This window comes from Bombina bombina, chromosome 5 (genome assembly GCF_027579735.1).
Source record: "Bombina bombina isolate aBomBom1 chromosome 5, aBomBom1.pri, whole genome shotgun sequence".
NCBI classification, from domain to species: domain Eukaryota; kingdom Metazoa; phylum Chordata; class Amphibia; order Anura; family Bombinatoridae; genus Bombina; species Bombina bombina.
This window is the reverse complement of record NC_069503.1, coordinates 156,811,762-156,825,885: the sequence shown is the minus strand read 5'-3', so window position 1 is coordinate 156,825,885 and position 14,124 is coordinate 156,811,762. Positions and strand designations below refer to the sequence as shown.

Genomic DNA, 14,124 nt, shown 5'->3' with positions numbered 1-14,124 from the left:
CTAACAACTGTGTTTCTACTAATTATACCCTATTTTCTACCTTTGGTGCATTTTATGAGCGAAAAGCCAAATCTTTTACAAAAAGTATTTTTAAATACCTACCAAGGTATATACTGAACTTGCTAATTTTATACACTGTTTTTACACACATATATCGTATACTAATTTTAGCTACACCTCAAAACATTTGTTTAGTATCAACCTTCTCACATAACCACTTTAAGATTAGGCAATTTTGGCTGACTGTTTTATATTTGATTCTAATAAAAGAATATTATTTTTAACCAATAATCTTTGTATATTTTTTTATTATTATTATTATTATTTTTTTTTTTTTTTTTAATTAGAACTTAATGATATTATTCTAAGAAAATTCTTTAAAAACTAAAAAACTTTTTTTTCTATACATTTTTTATATAAACATAGACACATAAACACAAATACTACTAAGACCATTGTCATTTGGTAGATATTAAGCCAGTGTTTGCACACAGGCACACACATATAAGACAATCATAACTAAAACTATTTATTCAGATGACTTGGGGTATCTGATTTTTATGTGAAGTATTATCTACCACCAGTGCATACATTTTTAGTTGTTTTATCATAAGTATTTGTAACTTAGGTTAGGATTTATTTTACAGGTAAACTGATAATTATTTTAACTAGGTAGCTATTAAATAGTTATTAACTATTTAATAGCTATTGTACCTAGTTAAAATAAATTCCAAGTTACCAGTAAAATAAATATAAACCCTAAAATAGCTACAATTTAATTATTAAGTATTTAGATTTAAATAGGAATATTTTAATTAATAATATTAATATTAATTAGATTTATTTTAATAAGAATTTAGTTAGGGATGTTAGATTTAGAGATAGGGTTATTATACTTAATATATATATAATATAATAACGATATTAACTATATTAACCCTAATATAATTAGGGTTAATAACTATATTAACCCTAATATAATTAGGGTTAATATAGTTAATATATATAATATAATAACTATATTAACCCTAATATAATTAGGGTTAATATAGTTAATATAGCTGGCAGCATTGTAGGGGGATTAGATTAGGGGTTAATACATTTAATATAGCTGGCAGCGGTATAGGGGGATTAGATTAGGGGTTAATACATTTAATATAGCTGGCGGCGGTGTAGGGGGATTAGATTAGGGGTTAATGTATTTAATATAGGTGGCAGCGGTGTAGGGGGATTAGATTAGGGGGTAATACATTTATTATAGGTGGCGGCGGTGTAGGGGGATTTAGATTAGATGCAAAAGAGCTGATTACTTTGTGACAATGCCCCGCAAAAAGCCCCTTTCAGGGCTGGTTAAAGAGCTGATTTCTTTGGGGCATGCCCCGCAAAAAGCCCTTTTAAGGGCTGGCAATAGAGCTGTTACTTTGGGGCAATGTCACGCAAAAGGCCCTTTTAAGGGCTGGTAATAGAGTTGATTACTTAGGGGATTAGATTAGGGGTTAATGTATTTAATATAGCTGGAGGCGGTGTAGGGGGATTAGATTAGGGGTTAATTAATTTAATATAGCTGGCGGCGGGGTAGGGGGATTAGATTAGGGGTTAATGTATTTAATATAGCTGGCGGCGGTGTAGGGGGATTAAATTAGGGGTTAATAATTTTAATATAGCTGGCGGCGGTATAGGGGTATTAGATTAGGGGTTAATAATTTTAATATAGCTGGCGGCAGGGTAGGAGCTCACATTATGGGGTAGTTTAATGTAGGTGGCGGCGGGGTAGGAGCTCACATTAGGGGGTAGTTTAATGTAGGTGGCGGCAGGGTAGGAGCTCACATTAGGGGGAAGTTAATGTAGGTGGCGGCGGGGTCCGGGATCGGCAGTTTAGGGGTTAAAACATTTTTTATTATTAGGAGTGAGAGGCTGGATAGCGGATAGAGGGTTAGACATGTCGGGCTATGTTTGGGAGGCGTGTTAGACAGTACGGGAGATTTAATAATTTAGTCAGGTTTTGTAGGCGCTGGCAGTTTATAAAGTGCCGTAAGTCACTGGCGACTCCAGAAATTTTTACTTACGCAGATTTCTGGACATCGCTGGTTTGTCAGACTTACATCAGTTTAGCATCTGACGGCGCCGTATGTGTGATAGCTTGAGTTGCAAGCTGAAACTACGGGCGGCGGGGGTTCCCTCGCTTGCGCTGCAAACTACGATCTATATCGGATTGCGCCCCAGGTGCTTGATAAATCACAAGATCCTGGAAGTCATTGCTTGTAAAATAATATGTCATGCTCCTTACTGTTTGCATTATTCTACAAATATCTAAATCCAAATTTCTCTTTTCTAGCTTCTTAAAGGGACTACTCCATATTTTTCATTGTTAAAAGAGATAGATAATCCCTTAATTACCCATTCCCCAGTTTTGCATAACCAACATTGTTATATTAATACTCTTTTTACCTCTGTGATTACCTTATTTCTAAGCCTCTGTAGACTGACCCCTTATCTCAGTTCTTTTGACAGGCATGCACTTTAGCCAATCACTGCTGACTCCACGGGAGTAAGCACAATGTTATCTATATGACACACATGAACTAGCAGTGTCTAGCTGTGAAAAACTGTCAAAATGCACTGAGAAAAGAGGCAGTTCAATGGCTTAGAAATTAGCATATGAGCCTACCTAGGTTTAGCTTTCCACAAAAAATACCAAGAGAGCAAAGCAAATTTGATGATTAAAGTAATTTGGAAGGTTGTTTAAAAATTGCATACCCTACCTGAAATCTGAAAGTTTAATTTTGACTATACTGTCCCTTTAAAATATGTAGCTGACTCAATATTTGTCAGCTCCAGCCCTGGCACTCCAAGCAAACACGCCACCTACAAAAATGCTCCTGCACTACTGAACATGCCTGGAAGAAATCCCGCTCTGAACCTGATTTCATGCACTATAAGTTCACCTATGCCCTTTATTTAGCTAAGCAAATCTACTTCTCTTCTCTTATATCCACTCACTCCTCAAACCCTAAAAGACTCTTCTCCATTTTCAATTCTCTTCTCTACCCACCTGCACCACCCCCCTCATCTGCATTCAGTGCTCAAGACCTGGCTGACTACTTTTCAATAAAACACTTACCATCCAAAGAAACATCCCAACACAAGCCTGCAATCTGACAACTTTGCTCCCAGTCACCCCCTCTGCCACTCTCTGCACCCTCCTCCAAACCACTGAGAGTGAAGTGGCTTCCCTATTGTGTTCCTCACACCTCACTACCTGCCCACTTGACCCCATTCCTTCACATCTAATACCTTCTCTGTCTCCCACCCTCAATTCAGCTCTTACTCACATATTAAACCTATCCCTTTCTACCGGCTCATTCCCTGCCTCCTTCAAAAATGCAAAGGTCACCCCATCCTCAAAAAACCCTCCGTTGACCCCCAATTCTCCTGCAAACTACGCCCCATATCACTGCTCCTGCTAGCTTAAAAAACCCTTGGAAAACTGGTTTTCGATCGCCTAACCCACTTCCTGTCCTTCAACTCATTGCTTGACCCCCTACAATCTGGTTTCCGTCCCCAACACTCAACTGAGACTGCCCTCACCAAGGTTACTAACCATCTCCTTTCTGCTAAAAAATAAAGGCTACTACTCCATACTCATCTTACTTAACCTCTCTTCTGCCTTTGACACTGTTGACCATCCCCTTCTCCTACGGACTCTCAGCTCTCTTGGGCTCTGTGACACTGCCCTCTCCTGGATTGACTCTTATCTCTCTAACATATCCTTCTCTGTCTCTTTTGCTGGTGACTCCTCATCTCCATTGCCTCTGTCTGTTGGAGTACCTCAAGGCTCTGTCCTGGGTCCTCTACTCTTCTCTATTTACACTTCTTCACTGGGTAAACTTATCAACAGCTATGGCTTCAACTATCACCTCTATGCTAATGATACCGAGATCTACCTTTCCACTCCTGCACTCTCTCCTTCTGTCAAACCCTCTGGAACACACTTCCTTGAGCTTTCAGACTTTCCCCTAACCTCTCCTCCTTTAAACGTTCCCTAAAGACCTTTTTGCTCAGGGAAGCTTATCACCCGACTCATTAACAAACTAACTTCACTTACCTAACAGTTGCCCTCATCTATCTCCTCACTAATATCATTCTCACCTTTGCAGTCCCCACCTCCTGTTTCCCATCATCCTACCCATCTAGATTCATTTTCCCATGGGAATAGGGCCCTCAATTCCCCCTGTATTTGTCTGTAAAATTTTGTCTTTTATTGTATTCTTTTTCCGTTGTACTTTTATCCTTGTACCCATGGGCAGCGCTGCGGAATCTGTTGGGGCTTTATAAATAAATAATAATCTCCTAAATTAAAAAAAAATGTAAGGACAACTCATGCAGCTCTATTACTGGACAATTAAAGTGTCAACTAACAAACAATTTTTTTTGTTGATAAAGCATAGGGCTTGCTGTTTTCAGGATGAAAATAATACTTTTTAAAATACACTTTTTCAGACGTCAAAGATAAAAATGGTACCTTAATGTCCCTTTAACTAGATTAACATGGCTGACTCTGGAAGTTATATAAAGAAGGTCCTGAAATGTCTCCCTCGGGGTTATGTGTTAAAAATGTAGTTCATATCCTAATTTCCTTTTTTCCTATTATATTTTATATTATTACTTGTTCTTTTTAAAGTATCTTTTTTTCAATAAAACCCTTAAGAAATGGCCTCTGGGATGAAAATAAGGAAATGTCTTGTATCTTAATATCACTGCATCAAATATACATCTAATGCCTCAAGCTATTAATCTCAACATATCATTGAAAAAGTTAATTTATAACTTATAGCTATGCATTTCCATCTAGGTAACTGAATAAAAAAAAATCCCATTGCTGACCAAGAAACCTGTCCACTGCTGAGGCATACAGAGGAGTTTTACTACTAGAATTTAATAAGACAAATGAGTGGAGGTCAAAATTAAAAATGTACAATTTAGACAAAGCATAATATTAAGATAAAAATCCTGCTCACTTCTATTTTTATAAAATATACCTGTTTCTTTTGGTATCCTTTGTCAAAATGTAGTTCCTTTCTATGAGAGCATACAGAGGTAGGCTCAATATCAATCATGTGTCTTGAATACTATAATATTTTTCTAAACATTGTTGCAAACACTGCTGATATATAGTGCTTATCTACATGCATGTGCTTTCGTAATGTTATTCCAATGGTATAATGATTGTGCTCAAGACACGTGCACGCTCCTGATCATTTCTTGAGTATGCTCTGATGGAAATAATTATAAAAGTTTATTGTTGCCTTTCATATATATTTAATATACACATTAATGTTAGCATTTCTTGCATGCAATAAATGTCATGGCTTCGTATGCTGCTTTGTCATTAAGATATTTCAGAAAGAAAAATGGACCCTATTTTATTCTGATAGTAGAGTTTACCCTAAGGACCTAATGATCAAAATTTCCCCCCGCTTGGAGAAAAATTATTGTGGCTAAACCCACTGAATTATCTAAAATAAAAGGAAGAACCTGGAAGTCCCAGAGAGATGAGAGCTGCCTCCAATGGATTTCAAGATGGTGGCACTTTTGACTAGAGGAAGGTGGAGAATAACCTCAATACTATGCTTCTAAAATGTAATTTTTTTATGTGCTTAAGCTCTCTAGGATAGAGAATCTCACAGGGGAGAGTGGGGTTAACAGAAAGGCACCTGGTATTGATATAAATTATATAAATTTCAATGTCTTTCATATTATAAAACTAATTCAAAGTAAAAAAGAAAAAGTTAAATTGATTTTGCTTACCGAGGCTACAGAGCAGATTTCAGATTCTCCCCCTTCAAACAGAATAATATCCTTAACGAACACAGCAATCGCTCGCATTATGAACGACATAAAAAGATGCATGTGGATATAATTCCTGGTACAGTGCAGCTTTCTGTTAGGCACAAAATAAAGGAAGGACAAATCATCATATTAGCTTCAATATTAAAGGGACATTAAACGAAAAGAAAAAAAAGAGCAGAAATAAAATGCATTTAAAATGTTTTGGTTTACAAATATAGCAAAAGCACATTTAACATATCAAACAAAAGCACATTTAGGGCCACATTACAAGTTGAGCGATATTTGCGCTCAATTTAGTAATACCAGCACACCCAAATGTGCGCTGGTATTACAAGTAAGATGCAATATGAACGCAACCTCATGTTCGCATTGCACAGAAGCATTGCGCTCACAAGAGCGCACTTCCATAGGCTCCAGTGAGACACAGCAAGAGAACCTAGCGCAGCGAAGGGGGTAAGTCGCACGGTGATGGGCAACAAATATAAATATGTAGGTATATGAATATATACATATATATTTACATGATAATATTTGTATATATATTTACAGAGAACACACAGTCCCCATAGACCACAAAATAAAGGCACCTTTCAGCTGTTTTAACCCCTTAAAACTGCCTCCTGCAGTTATTAATAATTTTAAAAAAAAGATGCTATTTTTTTATTTATTTTTTTTAAAAGGCTCACTATACTACATTTTGGGGGCAATTGGGGGATATTTTGAAAATTAACCAGAGGTCTGATTTTTCCACTTTTTGCACGTTTTCAATAAACTAACATACTTTTTTTTTTTTTGAGTGTGTTAACACCTTTTTTGCTGCAAATGTCTTTCAGTTGCTAAATTCCACCCATGCCTTGCCTTAATTGGAGGCACGAAATAAAGACTTGTTACTGAAGTAAACACAGCTAACCAATGCCATTTTATTAGCAAAATCGTCATTGTTTTCAGTTCCTTATCTTCTCTAATTAGAACAGTCAGGTACAGATGTAGCAGGGTTAGGCTTGTGAATTCTGCAACATGCACTTTCAATTCTCAGAATCACAGCCATAGTAGTCAAATGATGAAATGCTCTAATTCATTAGAGCATGTCCTTTTAAAACTATCAACCTCATACTACTTTGTATTTAACCCCTCCAAGTGGGGCTAAACACATAGTAGAGGTGCTTCTCAGGATCCGTGGAGCACTGTTGGTCCTGAGTGAAACCCACCACTGATCTAATCAGCAGCGCTAGTCACTGACTCAGATGTGCCCTTTACAACCCTTTAAAAGGACACGGAACCCAACATGTTTCTTTCCTGATTTTTAAACACCTTTCCAATTTACTTCTATTATCAATTTTGCTTCGTTCCCTTCATCTAATTTTTTGAAGGAGCAGCAATGCACTGCTGGGAGATATGTATGTAAAGCCACAAATCAGTAACCAGCTCCCAGCTCCTGAGCCTACCTACCTAGGTATGCTTTTCAGCAAATTATACCAAGAGAACTAAGCAAATTAGATAATAGAAGTAAAATAGAAAGTTGTTTAAAATTGTATGCTCTGTCTGAATCATGAAATGAAATGTTTGGTTTTGAGGTCCCTTTAAGTACAGTAAAATAGAGCAAAGTACTAGAAAAAGTATATTGCAAAATAATTGTAATATATCTTAATTCATGTTATAATAAAGTTTTAAACTGTTTATTGTCCTATTAACCCTTTCCTGCCAGGGTTAAAGCGTCTACATCGGAACAACTGTTCCGATGTAGACAAATTGAAATCAGATTTCAATTATTAAAATGGGTCTGGGGGCATCCCTATAAACCTAGGAACGCCCTCCAGACCGTGAGACCGCAATCAAATCCAGGAAGTGCAGAAGGATTCAGGACAGCCGTTGGTTATGACGTTCTATTCTGTCATAACGGCTCTAAAGCCCAGTGTAATTATGACGGAATAGAACGGCATAACGGCATTAAAAGGTTAAGGAGGAGCTGTAAAACGGAAAAATGTAAATAACTTTAAATCAACACTTTTAATAATTTATTTAAATAGTACTCTTTTAAATACAAGTTAAAAATGTTTGCTTTTGTGCCTCTTCAAAACTTTTTTAACAATGTTAAAGTTTCTGCCCAAACTCATTTTGATAAACACAAAGGGGTAGATTTATCAATGTCTATCCGACATGATACGCTGTAGCGTATTATGTCCGACAGACATCGCTGAATGCCTACAGAATACGCTCTTGGCATTTATCATTGCACAAGCAATGCCTCCCCCTGTAGATTAGCGGCCAATCAGCTGCTAGCAGGGGGTGTCAATCAGCCCGATCGTATTGGATCAGGCAGACTGAAGACCGCAGCCTCAGAGGTGGCGGACAAGTTATGGAGCAGCGGTCTTTAGACCGCTGCTTCATAACTGTTTCCGGCGAGCCTGAAGGCTCGCGCGGAAACAAGGGGAACAAGGGCCATTTGGCCCTTAAATCTACCCCAAACACTTTTTCTATTTCATAGTTAAAGATTACACTTTTACTCCGAATTACATGAAATTTGTTGCAAACAAATATTAAATATGAAATATTGAGAGAAAAAAAAATAATTATAGATACTCTAAAATATATAGAATATTTTACACTGCATTAATTATTATGTTTGAATATTTTAGATTTAATAAATATATATCGCACCTTAAGTGTCAGTTTGTGCTCAAGCGAACGCAATTACTTTGCACAATAATGTGGGCTAGTATTACAAGTAAATGACAATGCGAATGCAAGCTCACGTTCACATTGCGCTCACGAGAGCACGCTTCCATAAGCTCCAATGGTAGCCTTGATCTGATGCAATACATATATATATTTATGTGTTAATTTGTGTATGTACATATATTAAAAATAAATATATATGTATATAATCATATACATATATATTTACATTGCGGTCTATGGGAACACACAGTTCCCATAGACCGCAATGTAAAGGAACGTTTCAGTGACTTTTTTTTCTAACACCCCACTCCCACCAAATTTAAAGATCCAAAACTTAGGACATTTGGGGCACTTTTAGAAAATTAACCAGAGATCGGATCTCTGGTTAATTTTCAGAGCACTAATTGCTACCACAAGCTCACAGTAGCAATAACCAGCCACTTGTAATGGCTGATTAATTATTGCGCTCCCGCAAACGGGCACATTTGTGCGATAATTAAGTACTTCACTTGTAATCTAGCCTTAAATGTGCAAAAGTTAGAAGGGTAACTTGATTGGCTGCAGCTAGGAACAATTAAACCAGAATTATGGGGAGACAAAAAGATATTATTAGTTATTCAAATAAGCAACTTCAGATCATAGATGTGGTTACAAGGGATCAGAAAAGTATGGGAAGAGCAGGTTATAAAAGATGGAGACGGGGAACAAATTATAGTGATTTGATGGGACAGCAAATTTTAATGGGACGGAGTAATATAAAAGGTAATTAATTACCTACAAAATAAAGCAATATACAGATAGAAATACAATGTAGTGTATTTCATATATTTGTATTTTTTGCCAAGCTATACATTTTATTTAACATGATTCAAAGTGTCATTACTATGAATAAGTCAATGACATTTGTAGATTTTTTTTTACTGCAAAATATTTATGTAGAGTGTAGTAATATTTTATATTGAGTCATCATTTCATTATTTATCTCATGTATGTTAAATATTATGTTTTAAACTATTCTACCTAAATTCCAACTTAATTAAAAAAAAAAAAAACTATAATTAAAAAATAAAAATAAATATATATATATATATAGAAAATTAAGGATATATCAGCAACACCTTATCTACTTAAAAGAATACTTCTATATGTGACCTGTGTGAAAAAATATATTCACACAACACACAGTGCATGGGGGGGGGTAAGGATTATTTATGACAACTGAGAAGCAATAGCTCTTCTCAAAAGGAGAGTAGGCCTCCCCTTTCCAGCACTCAAGTATTTTACCTAATAATAAAATGCGTTAATAGTGATTTTAATGACCACCAAGGGTAGAATTGGCCAGAGATATGACAGTCATCAATCATAGATGGGACTTTATGCAGTACTCTAAACCTGACCTCATTTCATTGCCATTACTAACAGCATTAATATACTGGACGATGCATCAGCAATACTTTATTAACAAGGCATACTAATATATGGACATTGTTTTTGTCTTAAATATGCCCTATTTAGATATTCTATTAGGTTCAGTGAGCTCACTAGTTTTCTGAGATTGTTATTTGTATTTTGGATAAAACTGTGCATAGAGCATTTTTCAATGCAATTGATGACTGTCATATCTTTTGCCGATTCAACCTTTGGTGGTCATTCAAAACACTGTTAACGCCTTTTTTATTATTAGGTAAAATACTTGAGTGCTAGACAGGGGAAGCCTACTCTCATTTTAGAAAAGTTCTATTGCTTCTCAGTTGTTATATATATATATATATATATATATATATATATATATATACAGGTGGCCCTCGTTTTACAACGGTTCAATTTACACCGTTTCAGAATAACAACCTTTTTTTCCAGTCATGTGACTGCTATTGAAAAGCATTGAGAAGCAGTGCATTTATTAAAATAGCCAGTAGGTGGAGTTGTCCGCTTGTGTTGCAGCAAAGCCAAGCAAGCTGAAATTAATCAGTTTAACCAGACCTGAGCTATCGAGCAGATTTCAAAGGAACAAGATCTTCCTGTCTATAACTCAGTCCAGATTGGAATGCATAGAAAGAACTGTTTGCAGAAAAATGCAAGTGAAGTCTGTGTTGTGTGATTATTTGATTAGGTTTATAATGCTGTTTAACACATGTTTTTGTTCATTTAACTTAGTTTAATTATATATTCTGTGTTGTGTGATTATTTTATTAGGTTTATAATGCTGTCTAGCATTTAAAGTCTTCATTTCAAAACGTTAAATTAATGTATTAGGTGTTACTTATGACAATTTTGAGAGGGGCCTGGAACCTATCTCCCTCACTTCCCATTGACTTACATTATAAACTGGGTTTCAATTTACAACAGTTTCGATTTACAACCATTCCTTCTGGAACCTAACCCCGGCGCAAACTGAGGGCTACCTGTATATATATATATATATATATATATATATATATATATATATATATATATATACACACACACATACATATACACACACTTGCATATATTATAGAAAAGTAAATTGGAAAAAAAACTCAGAAAGAAGATTCTCAGAAAAATAAGCATATTTAATTTTGTTTGAACTTTCATCGTATATATTTTATTTATCCATCATACAACATTCCAAAATGTTTTTGTTAAGATATACACAATACCACAGAGCAATAAATTAAAATGAGATAATTGCCATTTATGACAATGTTGGTATAAATATATAGCATTAGTAAATAATCTGAAAAATACCAAGCATATCTTACTGTCTGTTCTATAAATAGTTTACTGGAACTACTCTTGCAATTTTTAATGACCTTCCAGATGGTTCAAAACTGCAAGTCTCCTGATGAGCAAATGCACAACATCAAGTATTTGTTTTAAAAATTGTACCAAAATTTGAAAGGAGATTTTTAGAGTAAGAATATGCTCCACATCTGCCAAAACATACAAAATAAAGACTAAAAATAATCATTAGAAATAAATGACTCAAAAATATTACAAGTATTTACATTGATTGTAAGAACTGCCAAAATATGTCTATACTTGCAGAAATCCTAGTTATGATTATGATCTTTTTCACAAAATATATTAAAATTAGGAGTTATATTGATATTTCTTAGCATAAATTGCATTATTTAGGGAAAAATATATAGTTTTGTGGAAGAATGAGCAGTTTGTCAGTATATTTATATGGACAATATACACTAATTTTCATTTAACTGCATGTAATAGACATTACTATAAAGAATAATATGCACAGATACTGATATAAAAATCCAGTATAAAACCTTTGAAAACTTACTTAGAAGCTCCCAATTTAGCACGTTTTAGCACAGGTTAAGCAAGAACACCCACTGAAAGGGGCTGAGAGTAGACCCTCCCCATTCCCCTGCATATGAAAAGACCTATTATACAAACAGAAGCAATCTGAAATCAGTATACATCAGTATACATCTAAAACTTTGGGGCTTGGTTAGGAGTCTGAAAATCAGCACAATGCTATTTAAAAATAAGCAAAACTATACATTTAAAAAACAAACACACCCAGATAGGCTATATAAATGGATCATCTACAAAACAGTTATGCAAAGAGAAATAAATTGTATTATGTCCCTTTAAGTCTGATATATGTTTTGGCTTCATGGAAATATTTTAGCTTCTTTACATTCTATTTTATTATTTAATAAATTATTTATCTGTTTCTGTTTCTTTTTTTTTTCACCTGAAATTAAAATCTGCTAGTGTGAGATTAATTTCCCTTTTTCAGATTCAAAATTACTGATATTATATATCATCTTTATTTGAAATATGTTAAGAAAATAAAAATAAAATGTACTGAAATATTTAACTGAAATAAAGAAAAATGAATTGAAATAAAAATAGTGTAGTGACTATTGCTTGTACTGTTCAACAAAGAAAAAACAAGACTAATGGCACTACTATTGGATGCACTTAGGATTCTCTGTATATAATAGCTATGGTTATATGAACCTTTAAGTAATTAACAGAGTCAGGTGCTGTGTACTTTTTTATTCTGAAAAGAGAGGAGAATTTCAATCCTAGGATTGAAAAGGGTGTACACTTCTTTAGCACTCTAGCCTAAGGGGAAGTGGCTCTCATGTTAGAACAATTAATTCTATGGGAGGAAAACGGTTTTAACCGTAACAAATTAAAATTTAACCTTTATTAGGAATCACAATAAAAATAACTGTCCACAAACAAACATATATTGTTATATTAAAAACACAGAATGTAAATGAGGAAATAATATGCTGCGTGTTATATTGAACACAGAAAATTGCTGATGGTGTTAATTCTTAACCTAGGATGAAAAATCCATAGCCAAGAAGAAATATACCCTAATAAATAAAAGTTATTCTGTATTATTAAGTGTATGCACAGGTGTTTGGTGCAACTGAACATTGGTATTCAACTTGCTAAAAATCAATAATACACTATAATACTGTGTATTGAGACGTTCATACCACATTTCTAGTACTTGCAACGTTTATTTATAGTTAGATTAACCCTTTAAGGATACAGCTTTCCGTTTGCTCAATGGTTTTATGACGGAAAAGTTCCGTCATATGTCCTTAAGAGGTTAAATATGCGTTACTCTGTTGCCACTCATGGTACTCTGTGAGGTTGAATATACGTTACTATGTTGCCACTCGTGATACTATATGAGAATAGAGGGGATATTATACTCCTCCTTCATTCACTGTTGTCTGCAGTTGTTGATAATACCCATATAAAAAAAATATAACATATACGTTCCTATATCCTAAATATGTGGGTATCTACTGGAGACTTATGTTGATGATCTTAATATCTCCCAATTACAAGTTGATTTATGTGAGTTTTAATTAACTATAATATGCGTCTTTATATTCTATTACCAGCAGGTTTATTATTCTGCAATATGATATAGCTAGTTTAGATATAACTGGTTCTACTAGTTTCAATGGTTTATACGTTAAAGGGACAGTCAACACCAGAATTTTTGTTGTTTAAAAAGAAAGATAATCCCTTTATTACCCATTTCCCAGTTTTGCATAACCAACACAGTTATAATAATACACGTTTTACCTCTGTAATTATCTTCTATCTAAGCTTCTGCTGACTGCCCCCTTATTTCAATTCTTTTGACAGACATGCTGTTTAGCCAATCAGTGCTCACTCCTAGGTCACTTTATGTGCATGAGCTCAATGTTATCTATATGAAACATGTGAACTAATGCCCTGTAGTGGTCAAAATGTATTCAAATTAGAGACAGTCTTGAAGGTCTAAGAAATTAGCATATGAACCTCCTAGGTTTAGCTTTCAACTAAGAATACCAAGAGAACAAAGCAAAATTGGTGATAAAAGTAAATTGGGAAGTTGTTTAAAATTGCATGCCCTACTTGGTGCACGTACAAGCACCTACACGTCACAAGCACACTAATTGGGGCCATCCATCCTACCCCCCTCCTCTCCGCTTTTTTTTTTTTTTTTTTCTTCCTCCTCTCTCTCTCCTTTTTCCTCACTTATTTACCTTATCACAATTGGTATATGGATAAGTTTCTTGGTACCTCTGCTAAAACATCTTCACCAGTAATGGCAGGCAGACAAAG

At 34.8% G+C, this 14,124-nt stretch overlaps 1 protein-coding gene across 1 annotated transcript in view; it reads right to left on the bottom strand.

The window, feature by feature from the left end:
• Window positions 1-14,124, bottom strand: part of VIPR1 (vasoactive intestinal peptide receptor 1) — a 576,370-nt gene that overhangs the window by 70,798 nt on the left and 491,448 nt on the right. The window contains exon 6 of the mRNA XM_053713746.1: window positions 5,809-5,941. Coding sequence (XP_053569721.1) covers window positions 5,809-5,941 — 133 coding nt within the window. The remainder of the gene's footprint in view (window positions 1-5,808; window positions 5,942-14,124) is intronic.